Source organism: Lissotriton helveticus, chromosome 4_1 (genome assembly GCF_964261635.1).
Source record: "Lissotriton helveticus chromosome 4_1, aLisHel1.1, whole genome shotgun sequence".
NCBI lineage: Eukaryota > Metazoa > Chordata > Amphibia > Caudata > Salamandridae > Lissotriton > Lissotriton helveticus.
This window is the reverse complement of record NC_136063.1, coordinates 1,478,319,144-1,478,342,624: the sequence shown is the minus strand read 5'-3', so window position 1 is coordinate 1,478,342,624 and position 23,481 is coordinate 1,478,319,144. Positions and strand designations below refer to the sequence as shown.

At 44.4% G+C, this 23,481-nt stretch overlaps 1 protein-coding gene across 1 annotated transcript in view; it reads right to left on the bottom strand.

Annotated features, from left to right (window-relative positions):
- RIOK1 (RIO kinase 1) overlaps positions 1-23,481 on the bottom strand; it is a 249,371-nt gene that overhangs the window by 168,751 nt on the left and 57,139 nt on the right. Inside the window, exon 4 of the mRNA XM_078688069.1 lies at positions 40-109. Coding sequence (XP_078544195.1) covers positions 40-109 — 70 coding nt within the window. The remainder of the gene's footprint in view (positions 1-39; positions 110-23,481) is intronic.

The window sequence follows — 23,481 nt, the reverse complement described above, 5'->3', positions numbered from 1 at the left end:
TTAGGATTGAGAATGTTAGAAAGACATTGAATCACTCACATGTTAGACTCTTTTTGTCTGGACTTTTCTGTTACTTTGTTCATCACGGAATCTGCAAGGTTCATCTGATCTAGAAATATGACATGCATGACATTAAAACACATTTTCTATATATTTGCATTGAGACGTAGGTCCCCTGTACCATTTTGTAAAGTTGTGGTATCCTGCCCTTTAACGTTTTCTGAACACCCCACTGTTTTAATCCTTGTGAACATGACAATTTCTGAAGCCGCTGTAGTGGCTTCATCGGGTATTGGTTTCTTTCATCAAAGGTGTGATCTGTTGAAAGTAGGGCACCAGGGTGTGCAGTCTTTGTGAATCAAGATGTCTACTGTCCCCACAAAGTAGGCTGTGCAGTGATAGATGGTAGTCTGCCTGTAGCCCGGGTCACAGACCAACTTGCATTACCCAAGGTCTATCTAGTCCCCAGAAAAAGGGTCTCTCGTGGACATAATCATGTGCAGAACTTGGGTGAGTGGGAGAAAAACACAGAAAGCGAGAGGGAAGTCAGTTTGTAAATAAACATACCTAGTCCTGCCCAAAACCTGTTCAACGTGGTGTGTGGAAGGAGAAGACACCCGCCAAATACCTTTATACAGATAAGATTTCCCAAACACCGGGTAAAACTCACCCATCCCTAGTTTTCTGTGTATCTACCACTTCCCATAGCAACAGAATCAGATTCCAGACTGTTTTGCAGCCTAACACAGACAGTTCCTGAGACCGGTTTCATTGGTTTGAGATAGGACAGTTGGCTCAGAAACCCATGAAATCGGTCTAGCAACAGAATGATGCACTGCTACAGGACTGGAGGAGTGATCAAACTTATACACAAGGTAAACCCTCTGGTTGGTTCTGGATTGCATCTAGATTACCAGACATTTACATGTAACATTGGGCCAAACCACAGACCACTAGTAAAGGTAAAATATACATTTTGAGTAGTTATATAAAGCTAAATATCCACATTTGGCGTATTCATTAAAAAATATATATAATTATTTGAAGTACAGAAAATAACATTTTGGAGGTAATAATGAGCATGTTGGGGGTAACAATGAGCATTTTGAGTTACTTTACACAGTTTGGCAAGGTGCTCACCCACACTATAGGGAATTCTCGTTTTACTCCCTTTTCTACATATAATACAAGCAATTTGATGTGTTCATCTATGCCAGCTGTTGGTGCTTAGAGAAAAATAAGAAACAAGACTATATTTGACAACAAACATCTTCTCCAGACACTGGGTTGGTATAGGCTTCTCACTTGGATCCCGATATAATGCCTACAGACAACTATGTGGTGTAATAAAGACTTATCGGGTCCTCTTAGAATGAGTGAGCCTCTAGGACGGTGGCTCTTTATAGAATATATCAAAATGAGATATATATTGTGTAAAGAGTCCAGGAGTTCCCTTATGAGTGGACAGGTGCTTGCTATGGCAATCCCAAGGTGCTCTATTAGGGGTAATTTGGTGTAGCAGTCTTAGGCTTAACACAAACGGTCAATAAATGAGACACACAACAAAAAGGAGATCCACGCCAATTTATTAAAACAGCAAGAATCTTTATATATCTTTAGGCATCAGGAGAAAATTGTTCAGGTAAGTGTGTTTTTAAATAGCATTTCAATTAAAAAAGTCAACAGTGCAATATCTGAGTTTTGCAATGTTAACCTAAGGGAGGAAAATCATATGTGGTTTATCGGTTCTTGTCATCCACTTATCGGACCCTTCTGCAGGAGTTAAGGTGAGTGGTGGGCAAGGTCCAAGGCAGCACCAGCAGAAAACCCCCAGCAGCACTAGGGCGGCCAGGTGTATAAGTGCCAAACAGCGTCGGTGGTCCAAAGTTATCAAAAGGATCGCAGTCGAAAGAGGCTGAAGGAGGGGTCTGGTGATCCAGTCTGGTAAAACCAACGAGTGGCTTCGGTTCTTGCGATGCTGAGGGATGTGGGGGCACCTTTGGCCTTCTTCTCCTCAGGACCGGGCATCCAGGTGCAAAGGGTCTTTGGGGTATCTCTGTCCGGTAACACTCACGGTTGAGGGGGCCTGAAGACAGAGGCTGCAGGTGACATTAGGGAGTTCACGAGAAGTCACTCAATAGTGGACTCGGTATCTTGAGGACTTGTGGACCACGCAGACACCGCTGGCCCACTTCGAGAGCTCAGGTGCAGTGGTGCTTGGCAGCAGTGGCCTTTGGTGGGGCCGGAGTCCTCTTGGTCTTTCTTCAGCTGCTCTGCAGGATGCAGGAGACAGTTCTGCTGTCCCTTGGGAGGTCTTAGTTCCTGGGCAAAGGCTGGCAGGACGCCCGGGGTTTGGTGACTCAGTCGCTGCAGGGCAAGTTGACTTTTAGTGCAATAGGCGAAGTCAGTCAACAAGTCTTTGTTTCGATTAATTAAAATCATAAAAGCAGCATCAAACATAAAAACAGGTTGCAATAAAATCCACAGGTAGATTAGTGTGCAAAGTATTAACAGCTATTCTTTCATATATACAGAATTTACAGATCATAATTTGTTCATTTGCTAAACTTTGTAGTGCCACTAACGAAACTACAGTTTAAAACTATACTATATACAATAAAAATGGAGAAAAGTTTTGCAAGAATTCATATATATACACAGTATTTACAGTTCATGAGTTTTGCAAGTGTCAGGCTTTGCAACACCAAATTAGAACAAATACAATTTAAATTCCCCCTTCTTCTTCTACTCTATTTTCTAATAGACAGGTGTTCATACTTTTCCTATTGGTCCTTACTGCAGCCACCAAAATACTTGCTACACTAAAAATAGTATGCACACTTCCCAAAAGTTGCAAGAACAGGAGGGCGGGTCTTACTTGCACAAAGCCTGCTTCTCGTAATATTGGGTCCAGAAATTTTTTCCGAGCCTCAGCAAACTTGTCACAAAACATAATTAGGTGAAGTGTGTCTTGTGTGGAGAAATTGTCACAGGATCAAGGTGCAGAATCTTCGGGTTTAGCCCAGTGCGGAAGAGAACCCAAAGTGAGATGTATTAAATTAAACCTAAATCTTATCAACAAAAAACGGTGGAAAGGGTTCGTACCAATCTTTAAATAAGGTTCAATATGAATGGACGTCTGTAAAAGATACATACTTCTTACACCCCTTTTTTTAAGCTCCTCTTCCTCCCTCTCCGCCTCCAACAGTTTTCTAAAATTATGTTTGATCCAAGGTACATTCTCTTTCTTAATTCCTTCTGGGACTGTGTATAAATCAGGGCGTCCCAGTCTGGCACACGCCGCTCTAACGTATGCCAGCCATGGGATTTCCTCTGCTTTCTCCAGAGCTAGGCAGTCTTTGAGGATAAGATGGTTAAGTGTAATTTCCTCGTTATGCCAAGTATTTGCCCAGCAGGTCAGAGGGGCTACTTTGAGTTGATCTGTGATGTAGCCAAGACCTAATTCGGAATGTATAGAAAGGGTTGGGGTTGATTGTGGGACTGACAGAATAGATCTGAGGAATCTATTTTCGACAAGTTGTAATTTACTGACTGAGGCATATCCCCATATAGAAGCCCCATATGATGCAATTGCACAGCATTTGGACATATACATTTTTAACATGGCCTCCATCGGTCTTGCTCCCAGCCTTTTAGCAAAACTAAGGAGTGCTGCTGTGGATCTTAAAACTGCATTACTCTTCTGTTTCTGCTGTGGTAACCAGGTGCCCTTCTCGTCAAATAAGACGCCCAGATAATTGAACACCGGTACCCTAGAGAGTTGATTACCCAGGCAACTAAAAGAGATGACCTTACCAATCTTCCTGCGACCCCCCGCTATCATTACATGGGATTTGCTGGTGTTGACTTTAAGGTCTAATGACTCCATGAAGGTGCCAAAATTGTCCAACAGCCTCTGTAGACCCACCCCCGTACGGGCGATCAGGACGGCATCATCCGCGTACAGGAGGACCGGGATCTCCGTACCCCCTGCACGCGGACTGTCCGCCCTGACCCCAGTCGAAGTCAGCAGTCAGGCCAGCAGGGTTGGTGCCAAGTCAGTTGCTGGATCTTCTGTTCTTGCTGTGCAACTCTTCTAGTCTGTCTTCTTTCTTCATGTCATCCGGATCTGCTCCTCTGGTGCCACGGACTCTCCTAAATAATCGGTTTAGGGGCATTAGGGGTGTGCAGGGTAGTAGACAATGGGCTACTTACCCTTGGGGTCACTATATCCCTTTATGACCACTTCCTATTGGAAGTGTGCATAACCATGTCCCAGAATTATTCCCGAGTATGACATCACAAAGAAGCTACTTATGGAAAATGGTGTCCACCTCAGTTTAGCCCACCTTAGGTGTGGCACTAGCTTCACACCTACCTGACAAGCTCAGTTTCTAGTCTTTCCTGGTGCCAAAGGGGTTCTGGACAAGGAGGTTGGCTTCCTCGCCTGTGAGGGGGAGCCAGATTTGCATTTCAAAGACGGCAGCTCTTTAAAGCTTGCGGGCCTAGGAAGGCTAATCAGCAGATTGTCCTGTGGGAGAGGGTGTTACACTCTCTTCCCAGACAGGCTTTTGTTCTGGGTCCCCTGAGAACAAAGGCTCTCACCCTATGAGGCCTGAAAAGTGTCTCAGGAGGCAGGGTGTCAGAAACCAGTCAGGGAGGAACCTAGAGGCTGGTAGGTATTCAGGGGAAACCTCTAAGGTTCCCTATGGGTGCATTGTTGGTAAGTTTAAGTTTCTTTTTCAATTGCATAGTTAGCAAAAACCCGTGGAATTCGAAAAGCATCCTATAAAACTGGTAGAGTGGAATACAATTCTGTGCAACATGCACATGTCTAAAAGTAGCACCAGATAGAGATAATTGTAAAAACATTTGAAAGTTGCTCAGGTGAAGTTAAAAAGCATGACATTGTCATTTAAAGGTCAGAATCTTTCCGTGAGGGACTGATGCTGAGTTCAATGCTGGTGTGCACTGTGTAGTGGATTCCTAGTGTGTTTTCAGCTAGTGGCCTGACTACCTCTAGAGTCAGAGGGTAGTGGCATTTTTTGTTCAACTAGCATGAGAAATTTTACCAGTCTGCAATTCAGGTGTGCGGCCCCTGGATCAAAGCATGCCAGCCTGCTTGCCTCCGTGAGCTAATACCCCTTTGTTTGAAGGGGGCCTTTAGCAGCTATCTCCTTTCCCGCAGTAGCTCCTTGCAGGTGCAGAGTAAGTGCAAAAGGTATCCTGTTCCGGTGACACACAAGGGGCAGGGTGGAAGGTTCTGGGCACGTGGGAGAAAATCCAGAAGGTGCCTCAAAAATTATTTTTTTATGTTTTGGGGTAGACTTGATTAAAATATTTTTGAGGTGCAAGTGTTTTGTAATTATTCAGGGTCATCCAGGCGTGAGACCTGACTGAGAAGGTAGCCCTGTCTTCCACCACAGAAAATTGTTTTAGAGATTTCCAAACCAGACTCTTAAAGGTTGAATGATGGATCTGGGTGTTCCAAAGATCAGAGAGCCCGGTGGTTGCCAAAGATTCCCGGAGATAACTTCTTGCAGGAGATGTGTCCCTCTGCTGAAGTTCTTGCCATAAGAGTTGGTTTAAGGTGTTTGGGGTAGGGGATCTGATCTTGTTCCAGCAAATGATGTAGGCGCCATGTCTGGCCAAGGATTGTTTTATTAAGCCGAACTCCAGCCTAATTTGAGCTGGTGAGGTGTACTTTGGGAGACTGAACAGGATTCTATACACTTTAACTAAGGTGCTGTCCAATAATTTGGCATCTCTGCCATGCATCGACTCACTGTCGTAGGTTATTGTAGGGAGAAGTTTGGCCTGTGCCACCTTCAGGAGAGGACTTAGTATGGGACCGGTCAGTTTTGATGTGAGGTTTTCATTATTATTGCTGTCAGCCCGTTCCTTCTAATTTCTTCTTTCTGCCGGGTGAAGGATCCTTCTTTGTCTTTGCTGACGCCTAAGTACTTGTAGTCCACTGCTTCCAAGCATGTTTAGGAGAGTTTGCGGGATGCCCTGTCGGGCCAGATTCTCACACAGTCTTTACCGGTTAACATTGTCGAAGGAAGCCATTAAGCCAATAAAGCAGAAGGGTAATGGAAGGTTAACAGTCTTAGATGCATCAAGGAGTAGGGAGATTGCCAGGATGTTTATTGTTGTGACTGACGTTTTGCGGAATCCGGTTTGGTTAGTGGTATTATCTCATTAGTTTCTGCCCAAGCTGTAAGTTCCTCTAGCATGGTCCCCACAAAATTTCCAGGCAAGGCCCTGCCACCATTTAAATGCAGTGTAATATGTGACTGGGGAAATTGATGTGGTTCCCTCTTTCAATGGGGCTCCAGGGAGCATTCTCCCGGAGTCGTCCTGTTTTTCTGAGTCGTCCTATCGCCCGCAGTTTGATGAATGAAGTGCTCATTTAATAAATTTGCCCAGGTGTCCTGTGAGATGTGTGAAGAAAAGCCCCCATGCTGCAGATGCATTATTGTGTTCACTTTTTTCCAGAAGCGAGCACTGTCATTGTGATTTATGTCGTGGAGGAGCATTGTCCAGATTGCCTCTTCACGGTGTTTATTGAGTCACCATTTCAGCTTTTTGAGCGAGGTTCTTTGTTGACGTAGGAGAAGACGGAGACTTGGATTCCCTTGCTGGTGTCACAGAGATCTTAATAGGCAGTTTATTGATTTTTTTAGATCATTTAGTTGGTTCCTTAGTGATTTCGGGGTCCCATTTCCCCGCCTGGATAACTGGCAAAGATCCCTTTTGTGTGACAAGGCTTGAAGTTTTGATAGTGGCGGTAAAGCGTTCCCAATTGGTATTTAGCTCGTTGTTGATGTTGCTTGTGAGTGAAGGAGATCGAATGCTGTTGCAGACAAGGACTCAATATTTGTTGTCACAAATTTAATACTCTTAAAGTTTGTTGTATGAATTGAGCCCAAGGCTGCTTCTGGGTAGATGCAGGGCAGTTGCGTGTTTGGAGGGTTTCTTGTGGTCGATGGTCGCTGTCCCCTTGCCCCCCATTCTGAACCCAAGTATGCAGGAAAACAGCAAAATACTGGCAAACGTGTAATCTAGTATGGAAGAGGTTGAGGGAGAGTAGTGGGTAGGCAAGGGGAAGAGTCTCCAGGGAATCTTCTATTGAGAGCCCTGCAGTTGAGATGTTCTAGATCTTCCAGGAACGTCTATTTTCCCATTCTTTCATCCTTTTGAGGGTGCGCATTAAGTCGGTATGTTACAGAGTAGAGATTGGAAGTGCACTTCGTTCTGTACCAAAGATGTATTGATTCAAATTCCCTGAGTGAATAAAGATTGGGGTTTCTATCTTGCTTATGTAGCTTGTTAGTTGGCCGGTTAGGTTTTCCAAGTCTCTTGCTTTGTGTTTTGGGTGAATTTATGTGCTAACTATCACCGCTTCATCATGCACACTGCTGACATTATGCTGGACGTGGATACATAGGTTGCCCTCCTGAGGAATGGCCAAATTTCTCACCTTTATAGCCGGTGTTGCGAAACACATGAAGCCTTGTAAATGGAGAAGGTCTGCAAGCCATGTTTCTTGCAGCATAATTATGTCGAATAAATGAAGGTACTGCATGAATTCCAGGTCTGAGATTTTTGTTGACAGGCCATTAACATTCCATGAGCAGAGGAGAAGTGTGGTTTTGTTAGCGCTTGTGCCTCCTGCTTTCTGTGTGTATGGTCATCGAGTGTCAGAAAGAGGGGTTATGGTTATAGTGATCGACCCAAGGCCTTGCGGTCCACTTCGGGGCTAGTGGTTCCAGAGAGTTGTTTTGTTAATTTGCCATCGGTCTTCCCCTCCATTCAGGGGAGTTCCCCAAGTACCTCTGAGCACTGAATTGGTGCACCTGTGCGGTTTCGTAGCTGCAGACCGCGGTCTGGGGTTAGCAAAGGCGATGGATATCCTGGATTTTGGTGAGGGGAGATGTTAATTTCCCAAGCTTTAAAGGTGCAGTGCTATGCTAGTAATTTCTGGGTGGTTATCGTTGTTTTCCACGTAGCCCTGGTGGCCTCGGGCATCGAAGAGTTTGTGGGACGGATTAATTATATAATTCTATTGAGAGTAATTCCATTGAATTTAGATCCACAAGGCTTGGGATAGCCCGTAACAACCTCAGGATATTGCCCCTGTTCAGAACATCCTGGTTCCCTTTTAAGGTGTACTCGGGCTTGAAAAGGATTGAGACTGTTTCAGACTGCGTGATGCTGGAAAATTGTATTGGCTGAGGTAGCTCTCAGTCAAGCTGAGCGGTTACGCGATGGGAGTTGAGATGAGTTTCCTCCTTGAGTTGGATTTGCTCCCCCTCCTTTGGCGATCTGTGTGTAGCGTTGTCAGACTTCCTCTTTATTGTAATCGCCCCTAATAATGCCTGTTTGGGAGATTGTGGAGTGCTCTGTTCTGCATGGGCTGAGTCCTGCTGGGTATGTCTTTTAATGATGGGTATGGCCGAGTTATGAGCAGTGTGCCTCGTGCTCCTATTTGACCGAACTTTATCAACAGCATGTTTTTGCCAACGCACGTTCTTTGTACCCTTATCTATCTCCTTGCCCCTTGTGGCTACCGGTGCTGGTGCTATTAGGTACTCCTCCCTTGCTAGGTGTGAAAGGCCGCACAGGTGAGGTAGGTGTGTTGGGGGGCCCTGAGATGTGATCTGGACCTTGATCCGAATGACGACTATTTCTGTGAGGAGCAGTCTTGTGTGTTTGCGAGGCCCTATTTTCATTTTCGATGAATGACCGCATGACGTTTTAGGGGGGAGACGTGTCTCCTAGGATGAGTTGAGTGTCAGGTGATTGCGAGGCCTTGTTTTGAATATTTAAATCGCACAGCTTAGTGTCTATTTTAGTGGGTTGTTGTGAGAAAACCGGGAAAAGACCTGTTGGATTTGGGAAGGTTTTCTGGTTTCAGCCTTTCCTTTTTCACTGGCGGTGTTGTTTGGCGTTGAGCTTCAAGGTGCAAGTTCCTGTTTGAAGCGCCGAAGGTGGTTCTTTTGAGGCTCCTGTGGGCCCCTCGGATTTTGGGGTATCTGAACCCTCCCACTGATAGTTCTGAAGCAGTTCTTGGTTATTTAAATTGAACTGAATTGCCACCCTCTGGAAGGGCCAGAAACTGTGTTCATGCCTGTACGGGGGTGCATGTAGGGGCTGTTGATACATTCCTCATGCCCATTCACATGCTGTTTAACATTGAGGGGAGAGTATATAGTTTGTCCACTAGGTCACTACAGCCGCAGTTGAGTTGAGACTCAGATTGGGTTCTCTTTATTAGGCCATTAAGATCCCCAATTTTCTCATCAATGCCCACAGTGAACAGTGCCAGAGCGTTTAATGGGGAAAGCTGGATGTCCATCTTTTCGGACTGATATTGGGGCGCTTCCACTGCCAGTTGCATGGTATTTAGGAGGGAAATCCATGCACTGCCAGATTGTTCATTGGTGGCCGCATCCGCTTTGGGCTCGTCCTTGGTCTCCCCCCTGGGGGCTTGGCAGAGACCGGCTGAGTAAGATTGGGGCACCCCAGCTGAAAGTGCCCCATATTGGCGATCTGGTGAGTTGGTGGCTAACATGTCCTCCCATTCTTGCGCATTCAGATAAGAACGGATCGCCCACCCCTCGTCCTGGTGAACTGGACTGTCAGACCCCACCTGTCCCTGCGTGAAGTACGCCAGAGGAGGAGGGCGGCCAGGCTGCTGCTGGAGTTAATGCGTTGGCTCTTGGGGGCCGCGGCGTCGAGACTGAAGTAATATTGCTGTCATTTGGTGATGGGGTGTGGATAGCTTCTAGATGGAGTTCTGGCTGGTGTTTCTGCATGCTCCGCTTGGTGAATAGCAGGGACGGACTAGCAGTAGCGGGCACCGGGTGTTTCCCCGGTGGGCCGCCAGGGTGGGGGCCGGTTTTAGACCCCTGGTGGCCATTTTTGTTATCGGGGGACGGTTTTACAGCTAGCTGCAATATCAGCCCCCTGCAACAAAAGGAAAAGCGGCATAAATCTTTCCACTAGAGCCCACCTCAATCCCCTCCCTTCCCACTTTCCTCCCTCCCTGGGCCAGGAGAGCTCTTTGCCAGGGCCGGTTTCAGTTCCCAGTCTGGCCCTAGTGAATAGGGATCCTTTAAGGGACTGGTTGTAGCAGGTTACCTCTTGAGTGTGTCCCCGTGTGCCTGCTGCCTTTGAGTTGGTTGCTAACAGTGCAAGCCCCACTTCTGTACGAAAGGGTGATGCAGGTGAAAATGCTGGGGGTGTTGAGGCTTGATGCCTCATTTTGGTCTAATTCATGTGCTGCTTGATGTACAAATAGTATTGAGGTTCCTGGTTGCCGGATCGGAGACGGACGTCGGTTTGTTGTAGTGGATGTGGCTTTTGTTGCCACGGATTGGTTGAGGCGGAGAGGAGGATGTGTGGGTTGGACCATTATGGTCAGTGTTGAGTCAGAGTGCTTTGCCGTTGAGTGACTGTGTGAAAGTAGACAGGCCGGGTCTTCCGTGGGTGGATTAACCTCTTGTGGCACTGAGGGGTAAGGAAGGATGCGGTTGTAAAGGTTGCACGGGGGTCTGCATGTGTCGGTAAAGCCATCACTGGAATCCGTGTGGCTTTGCCACTAAGAGAGGGTTAATACCAAACATCTCTTCATCAGTGAAGCCATCATGTAGCTGGGGAACTCGTTTTCACCAGTCTCCAGCACATGTTTTAAAATGGCTTCCCTGGTCACATGTACTGGCAGTAATAAGACTGCACAGGGGAATATCTGCTCATGTAGTTATGCCCTCACATGTAATATTCAGCACCCTGCCTTAGGGCTGCTGTAGGGATGACTTACAAATATTACCTGCAGTGTTAAGGGACATGACACACAGGGATGAATGACATTTTGTATTTTCACTGTTGTTGGCACCAAGACACGCAGCCTGCAATTGCAGCTTCGCATATGCTTGGTATGGGTTCCCTTAGGGTGGCACAATTCGTGCTGCAACCCTTCTTTAGTACCTCAGGCCCTAGGTACCAGGGCTACCATTTACTAGGAATTACAAAGGGTGCTAAAGTTTTTGCCAATTGGGGAAACAACAACATTTTCAGGGAAAAATCGCTGGTACTGGGGAGCTAGTTAGCAGGAATCCAGTACACTTCAATCAAGGTTGCATCAAATACCAGGCAAAAAGTGGGGGGTACTGATACAAGAACCCAGATCCCTACAGTGCCACAGGCAATGCATAAACAAAATGGGAGGCATTTAAGGTTGTGAAGCATGTGGGATGTATAGGGACCGTTTATAGCATGCAAGGATTGATCTTTAAGGAAAAGACTGCACTTGAAAGTACGAAATGCAACCTAGAACTCAGGTGTACCTTGGAGGGAGAGGGAGAGAAGCTGTGTTGATGAAAAAAACTACATAACTGATCAACACTCATATGTTGCTTGCATGTAAACTACTCATCATGTGGCTTTTATGCAGTAACACTCCTATGAGTGAAGTGAATGGCAATGATGATGATGGCAGTCTGATTTGCTTATAGGATAAGATCAACGGATATTTGCCGAATGATGCAATATTCTCTATGTACAAAACCTCAACTAGACCAAGACCAAGTTAGGGGAGTTCTTTGGGATATTAGCCTCCCTCCATGACCTAGCAATCAGTAACAAGCATTTGCAATGGAATAGGTCTCGTATTAAGAAAGTTTGAGCTATTAGTATTGTAAATGACAAATTTTTTATTTAGGTTTTGTTTTTGAAAATAGCGAAATTAATAGCTTTGTCATTTACCATGCCAATAGTTATAACTTTCTCAAATGTGACACCTATAGCATTTGTAGTGCAATATGTGTTGTATTTACGTGACTTACATGTATTGATATTACAAATAACAATGGTTTTTAATTTTTTTAATAATTAATACTTAAAAAAGTTATTGTAATTTATAATGGCAATAGCTTAAACTTTTGTAAATAACATTTGTGAAGATTATGTTCAGTGTATTTTATTGTGACGAAAATCCAAGAACATATGTCAAATATTAACATCTTTTTGTTACATTTGTAATAAAGCTTGAAACATTGAGATAACATATTTGAACCAGTTGTTGTTGAATGGTTGCACAGATTGATGCTGTGGTGGAGCTCAGTGATGTTGTGGTGCCACTGAGTGATGCTGTGGTGGTGCGGAGTGATGCTGTATACTATGCTATGTTTTGTTTTGCTATCCTATGTTTTGTTTTGTTATGCTATGCTATGCTGTTTTGTTATGCTATGCTATGTTTTGTTATGCTATGCTATGTTTTGCTATGCTATGTTATGTTATGCTATGCTATGCTTTGTTATGCTATGCTATATTTTGCTCTGCTATGCTTTGTTATGCTATGCTATGTTTTGTTGTGTTTTATTATGCTATGCTTTGTTTTGCTATGCTATGTTTTGTTATGCTATGCTATGTTTTGTTGTGTTGGTATGCTATGCTGTGCTTTGCTATGCTATTATGTTTTGTTATGTTTTGTTCAGCCATGCCATGTTTTGTTATGTTAAGCTATGCTGTTTTGTTGTGTTTTGTTATGCTATGTTTTGTTATGTTATGCTATGTTTTGTTTTGCTATCCTATGCTTTGTTTTGTTATGCTATGCTATGTTTAGTATTGCTATCCTATGCTTTGTTTTGTTATGCTATGCTATGTTTTGTTGTGTTTTGTTATGCTATGCTATGCTTTGTTGTGTTTTGCTAGGCTATGCTTTGTTATGCTATGCTATGCTCTGCTATGCTTTGTTATGCTGTTTTGTTATGCTATGTTTTGTTATGCTATGCTTTGTTTTGTTTTATTATGATATGCTGTTTTGTTATGCTATGCTATGTTTTGTTTTGCTATGCTTTGTTTTGATATGCTATCCTATGCTTTGTTTTGTTATGCTCTGCTATGCTTTGTTTTGTGATGCTATGCTATGCTTTGTTGTGTTTTGTTATGCTATGTTATGTTTTGTTGTGTTTTGCTACGTTTTGTTATGCTATGTGTTGTTGTGTTTTGTTATGCTATGTTTAGTTTTGCTATCCTATGCTTTGTTTTGTTATGCTCTGCTATGCTTTGTTTTGTTATGCTATGCTATGTTGTGTTGTGTTGTGTTTTGCTATGCTATGCTATGTTTTGTTGTGTTTTGCTATGTTTTGTTTTGTTGTGTTGTGCTATGTTTTGTTATGCTATGTGTTGCTGTGTTTTGTTATGCTATGTTTTGTTATGTTATGTTATGCTATGGTTTGTTTTGCTATCCTATGCTTTTTTTGTAATGCTATGCTATGTTTAGTTTTGCTATCCTATGCTTTTTTTTTATGCTATGCTATGTTTTGTTATGCTATGTTTTGTTGTGGTTTGCTATGCTATGCTTTGTTATGCTATGTTTTGTTATGCTATGCAATGTTTTGTTGTGTTTTATTATGCTATGCTTTGTTTTGCTATGCTATGTTTTGTTATGCTATGCTTTGTTTTGTTATGCTATGCTATGTTGTGTTTTGTTATGCTATGTTATGTTGTGTTTTGTTATGCTATGTTTTGTTGTGTTTTGTTATGCTAAGTTATGTTATGTTTTGATATGCTTTGTTATGCTATGTTTTGTTATGTATGCTGTGTTTTGTTATACTATGCTTTGTGTTTTGCTATGTTTTGTTATGCAATGCTTTGTTTTGTTATGCTATGTTTTATCTTATGATATGTTTGGTTGTGTATTGTTATGCTATGTTTTGTTTTGCTATGCTTTGTTATGTTTTGTTATGCTATGTTTTGTTGTGTTTTGTTATGCTATGCTATGTTTTGTTGTGTTTTGTTATGCTATGCTTTGTTGTGTTTTGCTATGTTTTGTTTTGCTATGTGTTGTTGTGTTTTGTTATGCTATGTTTTGTTATGTTATGTTATGTTATGGTTTGTTTTGCTATCCTATGCTTATTTTTGTAATGCTATGCTATGTTTAGTTTTGCTATCCTATGCTTTGTTTTTTATGCTATGCTATGTTTTGTTATGCTATGTTTTGTTGTGTTGTGCTATGCTATGCTTTGTTATGCTATGCTATGCTATGCTTTGTTATGCTATGCAATGTTTTGTTGTGTTTTATTATGCTATGCTTTGTTTTGCTATGCTATGTTTTGTTATGCTATGTTTTGTAATGCTATGCTATGTTTTGTTATGCTATGCTAAGCTTTGTTTTGTTATGCTATGCTATGTTGTGTTTTGTTATGCTATGTTTTGTTGTGTTTTGTTATGCTAAGTTATGTTATGTTTTGATATGCTTTGTTATGCTATGTTTTGTTATGTATGCTGTGTTTTGTTATTCTATGCTTTGTGTTTTGCTATGTTTTGTTATGCAATGCTTTGTTTTGTTATGCTATGTTTTATCTTATGATATGTTTTGTTGTGTGTTATGCTATGTTTTGTTTTGCTATGCTTTGTTATGTTATGTTTTGTTATGCTATGTTTTGTTGTGTTTTGTTATGCTATGCTATGCTTTGTTGTGTTTTGCTATGCTATTTCTTGTTTTGTTATGCTAGGTTTGGTTTTGCTATCCTATGCTTTGTTTTGTTATGCTATGTTTTGCTATGCTATGTTTTGCTATGCTATGCTAGGTTTTGTTATGCTATGCTGGTGAGGGTGTGTGAGGGTGAGTGAGGGTGTGTGAGGGTTAGGGGGTGTGAGGGTGAGGGTGTGTGAGGGTGAGAGGGTCGTGAGGGTGAGTGAGGGTGGGTGGGTGAGGGTGGGTGAGGGTGTGAGGGTGAGGGCGTGTGAGAGTGAGTGAGGATGAGTGAGGGTGTGTGAGGGTGAGGGGGGTGAGGGTGAGGGGGTGTGAGTGTGAGGGTGACTGAGGGTGAGGGTGTGAGGGTAAGGGTGTGTGAGGGTGAGGGGGGTGAGGGGGTGTGAGGGTGAGGGGGTGTGAGGGTGAGGGGGTGTGAGGGTGAGGGGGTGTGAGGGTGGGTGAGGGGGTGTGGGTGCATGAGGGTGAGAGGATGTGAGGGCATGTGATGGTGAGGAGGTGTGAGGGTGGGTGAGGGGGTGTGAGGGTGAGGGGTGTGAGGGTGAGGGGGTGACGATGAGTGGGTGGGTGAGGGTGTGAGGGTGGGTGAGGGTGAGGGTGAGGGTGTGAGGGTGAGTGGATGTGAGGGTGTGTGATGGTGAGGAGGGGTGACCAGAGACAGACAGAGGCCACTGGAGACAATCAGAGAGCAGCCTAGACAGGGGAGAGAGAGCGGAAAGAGGGAAGAGAGAGCGGAGAGTGAGAGGGAAGAGAGAGTGGAGAGTGAGAGGGGAGAGGGGAGAGAGAGTGAGAGGGGAGAGAGAGTGGAGAGTGAGAGGGGAGAGAGAGTGGAGAGTGAGAGGGGAGAGAGAGTGGAGAGTGGGAGGGGAGAGAGAGCGGAGAGTGAGAGGGGAGAGAGAGGGGAGGAGAGAGTGGAGAGTGAGAGGGGAGAGAGAGTGGAGAGTGAGAGGGGAGAGAGAGTGGAGAGTGAGAGGGGAGAGAGAGTGGAGAGTGAGAGGGGAGAGAGAGCGGAGAGAGGGAAGAGAGAGTGGAGAGTGAGAGGGGAGACAGAGCGGAGAGTGAGAGGGAAGAGAGAGCAGAGAGTGAGAGGGGAAAGAGGTCTGACACTGAGATGAGAGCGGAGAGTAAGGGGGGAGGTCTGACACACACTGAGACGAGAGTGAGAGAGGTCTGATACTGAGACGAGAGTGCAGGGACGGTGACAGCAGAGTGCGCTCTGACTCAGAGGTGACAGGCGGGTGAGTGCGCCGGCGGTGGAGTCTCCGGAGATGGTCGGGGGTCCGAGATGAGACAGAGGCAGGGACTCAGCAGTGCTGCGCTCTACCTGTTGCTCTATCTGTTGGTAAAAATCACATGGGTATTTCCAGTAAAACCTACGTCACTAAGCAGGGGCAGAAGTGTCAAGTGTTCGAGGAGTTTGTGAGCCATACACTCTGGGGGGCATGCAGCCATGTGGGGCAAGCCGGAGCGGATCCCTTTGAAGCACGGCCTCGCGGCCGTGCTAGAAGTGTGTGTTAATTAGGGGGAGGAGAAGTGAGGCCGAGTGCGCTGGGGAAGCAACAGATGGCTTTAATTTAAAGCTCTCAGAGGCAGGCGGCTCGGATAAAAGCGTGGTCACGAGAACTCATGCACTCGTCGAAATCCGCTTTAGTTAAAATGTTTGGTTACACCGTAATAGGTCTCTCTACGAGACCTAAAAAGTACTGGCGGTGCCAATTTCAGCAAAACAGATCAAAGCTGTAATTACGTAACTGGGCTGTGTTAAAATTCAACTCCACGCTATGGGCAACTTGACTGGTGGAATTTTAAAGATGCCTAAAAAGGCCTGATAGCAGTGGAAATAAAGGTTGTTACTTACCTGTAACTCTCATTCTCCAGTATTGGTATCTTTCATGGATTCACATACTTGAACCATTCCCAGTTGTTGAGGTGGGTGTCCCACAGTACTTTCTAAAGCAGTAGAAGTAGTATACGTAGCTTATAATGGCAAAATGCATAGACTTTAACAGCTTATCTACATCATTTTTAAAGAACCGAATTCCAGCCAATCAGGTGACAGCACCTTATAGAACACTCCCTGCAGAGGCTTTTTCTCTCAGATTTTCAGGCACCAGAGCTTCTCTGGGGAGGTAGATGGGTCGCATGTGAATCTATGAAAGATACCAATACTAGACAACAAGATTTACAGTTAAGTTACAAGTTTTTTTATGCAGTATTGGATCTTTCATAGATTCACATGCATGTTATCAGTTGCGTAATATATATATATATATGTTGTCATATCATATTTATATATCACAATAGTGGGTGCAAAAACACATATATCATCATGCCAGGCTCACCTTACTGAAAAAGATGCCGCAACACCGCCTGTCCCACAGCAGCATCACTGCACTGTGACAGGTCTAGGCAATAATGTTGAGTGAACGTATGTCTGTTTTTCCAAGTCTTGGCATGGCATATGCTTTCAAAAGGCACTACAGCCAACAGGGCGGTTGTTGTAGAGACTTCCCTATTAGAGTGCGCTTTAGCCTTTTCTCTCTAAGGCCTACCAACCATTGAGTGACAGAATTGAATAGCTGAAGATGGCCATCTTGTTGTGCTTGCCTTGGAAACAGGACCCCCTTTGTTATGGTTTTCATATGCGACTAATATTTGATCTTTAGTCAGCATTTGCTTTGTACGATGCAAATAGAACTTCAAGCATCTCTTTACATCTAGCATATGTAGAGTTCTTTCTGCAGGTCTCTGCGGATTCGGGAAATATTTCTTAAGTACAACAGGTTTGTTCAGATGATAATACATCGGAACTTTAGCAACAAACTTGGGATTAGTTCTTAAAATCAGTGTTATCCATAAACTGTAAGTAAGGTTCCTTTACAGTGAACGCTTGAATCTCACTCCCTTGCTGGCTGATGTCAAAGCAAGAAGTAAGGCTACTTTCCATGTTAGGAATTTGAGTTCTGCCTTGTGAACAGGTTTGAAAGAGCGCTTCATCAACTGTGATAGTAAGGTATTAAGCTGCCAGGTTGATGAAGGCTCCTTTATCGGAGGGAATACTCTGAATAAACCTTTAAGAAATTGTGGTGTCAGTCTGTTAGGCCATAAGAAAGGGGATTTAGAAGTCCTTCTGTATCTTGGAATAGCTGCTAAGTGTATTTTAATCGAAGAGTGAACCAGGCCTGATCTAGCCAAAGAGAGTAGGTGTGGCAAGACCTGTTCTGGATGTGATAATACAGGATATTTAGGAACCAGGCCGGTAAGTGCAGAGAAGTCAGGTTGGGATGAAGTGCCTGTTTGTGGTTCATTGATAGAAAATCCTTCTGAGGCTCCAGCTGAATGTGGTTCTCCTCTGACAGCAGTAGAAGTTCTGTGAACCACTGTTGTCTGGGCCACCGTGCAGGAATCACCATCATCCGACACGGTTCCCTCATCATCTTTCCGAGTAGCCTTGGTATGAGAGGGATTGGGTGGAAAAGCGATCGCAAAGATCCCTGAACATCTGATCGAAAACGTATTCCCCCACGACCCTGTGTAAGAGTCCCAGTTTGCGTAAAACCGGAATTTCCGGTTCTCTTGAAATGCAATTTGTGGCAGCTCTGGCTTGTTCTGCCTAAAGTGTCTGCCAAACAGTTTCTTACTCCCGGCAGATATTCATCTCTTAGTGTTACTTGATGCGCCAAACCCCATTTCCATATTTCTTGCACCTCCTGTAACAGGATCTGAGAACTTGTGCCTCCTTGTTTGTTTAGGTAGTACATACTGGTTGTGTTGTCCGTTCAGATCCACACTGAAGATCCTTTTATTGTCGCCTGGAGGGCAAGTGAGATTGCTCTAGGAAGGATATGTGCATTTTTGATTGTGTTAGGGTCCATTTCCAATTGATTTGAAGATCCTGCAAATGCCCCCCCACCCTTCTAAAGAAAAGTCTGTTGCAATGACATATTCTGGAATTTGCGACAAGAATGTGAGCGTCAATGAGAAATGTTGTCAGAGTTTAACCACCAAGGAAGAGCTTTTATCATTGGTGGTGCTGAGTTTGACAACATAGTCAAATGAGCCTTCTATCTGAACCTACTGTGCATCAAATCCCTCCTGCAAAGTTCTTAGCCTTAGACGTGCACAAGGCAGTAGTAAACTGGCTAATTACCTTTTGCCGAGAGTGATTTGAGAAGGTGAACAGACTTTCTTTATTATTAGTTTTGTGCCAACGCCCTGAGTTTCTTTTATCTTTCTTCTGACAAGAATGTCTACTCTTGTAATGTATCCAGAATTGCTCACAGAAAATGTATCTTTGTTGAGGGACGAAGAAGAGACTTTTGTCAATTGACTGTTAGGCCCAATGACCGGAACGATTGTAGACAAGTCATTGTAGCCATTGGCGGGTGGATGTCGCTTTTATCAGCCAGGCGTCGAGGTAAGTGAAGACTTGGAGGCCTTTTGGTCTTAAGTGGGCTGCCACTGGGGCTAGACACTTCGTAAAAATCCGGGGAGCTGACCTCAGACCAAAAGGGAGCACTTTGAATAGATAGTGTCTTCTACTGTGAATATGAGAAAATTGCGATGTTTCGGATGGATAGGGATAGGGAAATAAGCATCATGCAGATCTAGGATTGTCATGTAATCTCCGTAGTTGAGGAGGTGCAAGACTTCTTGAAGGGTGATCATACGATAAGATTGCTTATTCAGGTATTTGTTCAATTTCTTGTGGTCCAGAATGGGTCACCATACTGCTGCTCATTTCTTTGAGGAAAAACAAGAATTTAAGCCCATTCCTTGCTGGGAATGGGGGACTTTCTCTATGGCACCTGTGCCAGAAACCGGTCCCCGGTAGCTTGTCTCCTTTCTGGTGAAGAATTGGCTTGGTAGTTTGGTCTGCCCTGTTCCCATGATGCACTGGGCCAGGGACAGACTAATTTGCATATAGCCAGGTTCTGAGCTGGGATGGGGCAGTGAGATAAATAACGGTGATGGATCAAGCCCTGATCTTTGGACTGGGTAAGAGTGGTCTGCTTAATTCAGACACTCTGTTCATCACCACCCCCTTTTCTGTATCGTTTTTGGCCACTATAGGTGTGGCAGGGTATACTCAGACATGAGTCCCTTTCTCACTGCTCCATCAGGATTCAAGCAAGCCGGGCCGAAGAGGCTGAAATGCCAGAAACCGGTCCCCGGTAGCTTGTCTCCTTTCTGGTGAAGAATTGGCTTGGTAGTTTGGTCTGCCCTGTTCCCATGATGCACTGGGCCAGGGACAGACTAATTTGCATATAGCCAGGTTCTGAGCTGGGATGGGGCAGTGAGATAAATAACGGTGATGGATCAAGCCCTGATCTTTGGACTGGGTAAGAGTGGTCTGCTTAATTCAGACACTCTGTTCATCACCACCCCCTTTTCTGTATCGTTTTTGGCCACTATAGGTGTGGCAGGGTATACTCAGACATGAGTCCCTTTCTCACTGCTCCATCAGGATTCAAGCAAGCCGGGCCGAAGAGGCTGAAATGCCAGAAACCGGTCCCCGGTAGCTTGTCTCCTTTCTGGTGAAGAATTGGCTTGGTAGTTTGGTCTGCCCTGTTCCCATGATGCACTGGGCCAGGGACAGACTAATTTGCATATAGCCAGGTTCTGAGCTGGGATGGGGCAGTGAGATAAATAACGGTGATGGATCAAGCCCTGATCTTTGGACTGGGTAAGAGTGGTCTGCTTAATTCAGACACTCTGTTCATCACCACCCCCTTTTCTGTATCGTTTTTGGCCACTATAGGTGTGGCAGGGTATACTCAGACATGAGTCCCTTTCTCACTGCTCCATCAGGATTCAAGCAAGCCGGGCCGAAGAGGCTGAAATGCCAGAAACCGGTCCCCGGTAGCTTGTCTCCTTTCTGGTGAAGAATTGGCTTGGTAGTTTGGTCTGCCCTGTTCCCATGATGCACTGGGCCAGGGACAGACTAATTTGCATATAGCCAGGTTCTGAGCTGGGATGGGGCAGTGAGATAAATAACGGTGATGGATCAAGCCCTGATCTTTGGACTGGGTAAGAGTGGTCTGCTTAATTCAGACACTCTGTTCATCACCACCCCCTTTTCTGTATCGTTAGACGTGCACAAGGCAGTAGTAAACTGGCTAATTACCTTTTGCCGAGAGTGATTTGAGAAGGTGAACAGACTTTCTTTATTATTAGTTTTGTGCCAACGCCCTGAGTTTCTTTTATCTTTCTTCTGACAAGAATGTCTACTCTTGTAATGTATCCAGAATTGCTCACAGAAAATGTATCTTTGTTGAGGGACGAAGAAGAGACTTTTGTCAATTGACTGTTAGGCCCAATGACCGGAACGATTGTAGACAAGTCATTGTAGCCATTGGCGGGTGGATGTCGCTTTTATCAGCCAGGCGTCGAGGTAAGTGAAGACTTGGAGGCCTTTTGGTCTTAAGTGGGCTGCCACTGGGGCTAGACACTTCGTAAAAATCCGGGGAGCTGACCTCAGACCAAAAGGGAGCACTTTGAATAGATAGTGTCTTCTACTGTGAATATGAGAAAATTGCGATGTTTCGGATGGATAGGGATAGGGAAATAAGCATCATGCAGATCTAGGATTGTCATGTAATCTCCGTAGTTGAGGAGGTGCAAGACTTCTTGAAGGGTGATCATACGATAAGATTGCTTATTCAGGTATTTGTTCAATTTCTTGTGGTCCAGAATGGGTCACCATACTGCTGCTCATTTCTTTGAGGAAAAACAAGAATTTAAGCCCATTCCTTGCTGGGAATGGGGGACTTTCTCTATGGCACCTGTGCTTAACATAGCTAGCACTTCCTCTGGGGTAGGAGAAGAGGCGGTTGCCCTAGTTTGGTGGAGTGGTGGGCAGAATCTTGGTGAACTCCAACGTGTGACCTTATGTAATGAGATCCAGGAACCATTTATCTGATGTTATTTACTGCCATTGTTGAGAAAATGTTGAAATGTTTGCTCCCACAGAATGGTGTGCTGTAGGGGGTGTAACTGGCACTATAACATTGTCACTGTTTTCTACCAGAGCCCCTCGTCAGTGCGGTCTGCCTTCTCCGTGGTGGTTACTTGGAGTGCGCTGCCCACTGGCAGTGTCCTATGTGGTTGGTGTTGCTGTTAAGCTGGCCTAAAGTGCTGATGAGGACTTCCCGCTGGCAGTGTCCTTCATGCTTGGTGTTGCTGCCTTTAAGTAGGGCAGGTCACACCTATACTAAAGAAAGCCAACTCCCTCTCCACAGATCTCAACTACAGCCCTATATCCAACATGCCCACTTTGGCGAAACTGCTGGAAAAATGTGTACAAATTCAACTATGCAACCACATCGAGAACTACAACCTCCTAGACAAACACCAATCTGGCTTCCGTCAAAGTCACAACACTGAATCAGCACTCACCCACATAACGGATGACATATTAAAAATATTAGATCATAACAAATCATATCTTTTGATACTTCTTGATCTATCCTTCGCTTTCGACAGGGTTAAGCGTGACAACCTACTGTCCATACTCGAACGAAGGATGGGCCTAACTGGCCCAGTGTTACAATGGTTCACATCCTTCCTAAATAACAGATCCCAAAGAATCAAGATGAAGCAATCACTTTCTCGACCCTCCATGGTCACCCTAGGGCCAATTATCAGATGAGTATCCTAAGGAAACTTAAACCCTTCCTCCCACAGACCGACTTAAAAATGGCCGTACAAGCCTTAGTGTTACCAAGACTGGACTATGGAAGCACAACTCTATGCGGTCTTCCCAAATACAAGCTGGTGCCGCTGAGGGCATCGCTTAACGCTGCGGCCAGACTGGTCTCGAGAACAAAAAGAAATAATCACATCTCTTCGGCCTTGAAAGTTCTTAACTGGCTACCCTACGAGACGAGAATACAACTAAAGATCGCCTGCATGACCCATAAAGCCCTGCATAGCAATACCCCCAGTTACTTAACCCAAATACTAGAGCGGTCAGGAGGATGCAGACATTAGCGAAGCTCAAGCTCACTACTACTAAAACCACAATCCTTCCACAAAAAGAGAACTGGATGCAGAGCATTCTCAGGTATCACACCGAAGATTTGGAACTCCTTACCTCCAGATGTACGCAAAATCTCTTCCTTGACCTCCTTCAAAAACAAAGTAAAAATGCTTCTAATGAACAAATTCCCATTCTAAGACTAACTCTGATGACTTTTAGCCACCTATGATATCCATATACCAATGTCTACCTCTTTTTGTATTGAATGTCGAATTTTTAATGTTTGAATATGACCCCAATCATCTAATGTTTGATAACAGTGTATTGTAAAGCGCTCCAATACCCTCATGGGTCATGTTCGCGCTATATAAAACTTTATAAATAAATAAATAAGCTGGCCTAAAGTGCTGCTGAGGGGGTTGAGAAGTCTGATACCTCTAGTATCCTCCTCAATACGAATAAAGGCTTATGCCGCAGGCCTCTATAAAGGGTGTGTTTCGAAATTGTAATGTGTCCAAAGATCTTGCTACTTGCAAGGCGTCGTCGAAATGCTTGTTAAACAGAGCGCCACCCTCGTATGGCATAGCTAATATTTGTTTGCACCTCAGGTCTAATTGTTGGCCTTTAACCAACCTTGGTGTCTCATGACCGCTGATCCTGTCAGTTGTCGAAATCCTACTGAGGCTATATACATTGCGCAATATATGATTTCCAATGAGGACCTCTCTGCCTTCTTCAGAATGTTTTTTGCTTCTGCCCTTTATCTTCCCGCAGGCTGTACATGTGTGTAGCTAGATCTGACCACACCTGGCAGTCACATCTGGCTAGTATACAAGCAAATTAACTGCTCATACTGTCATTCCTGACATAGTTGAGAACCTCTTCCCAATGTTATCAAGGCGTCTGCCTTCTTTGTCAGGTAGGGTTGATATGGGTGTCGAAGGGATCTTTGATCGGCACTGTGCAGCCTTTGTGATGATGGATTCTGGTTTCAAAT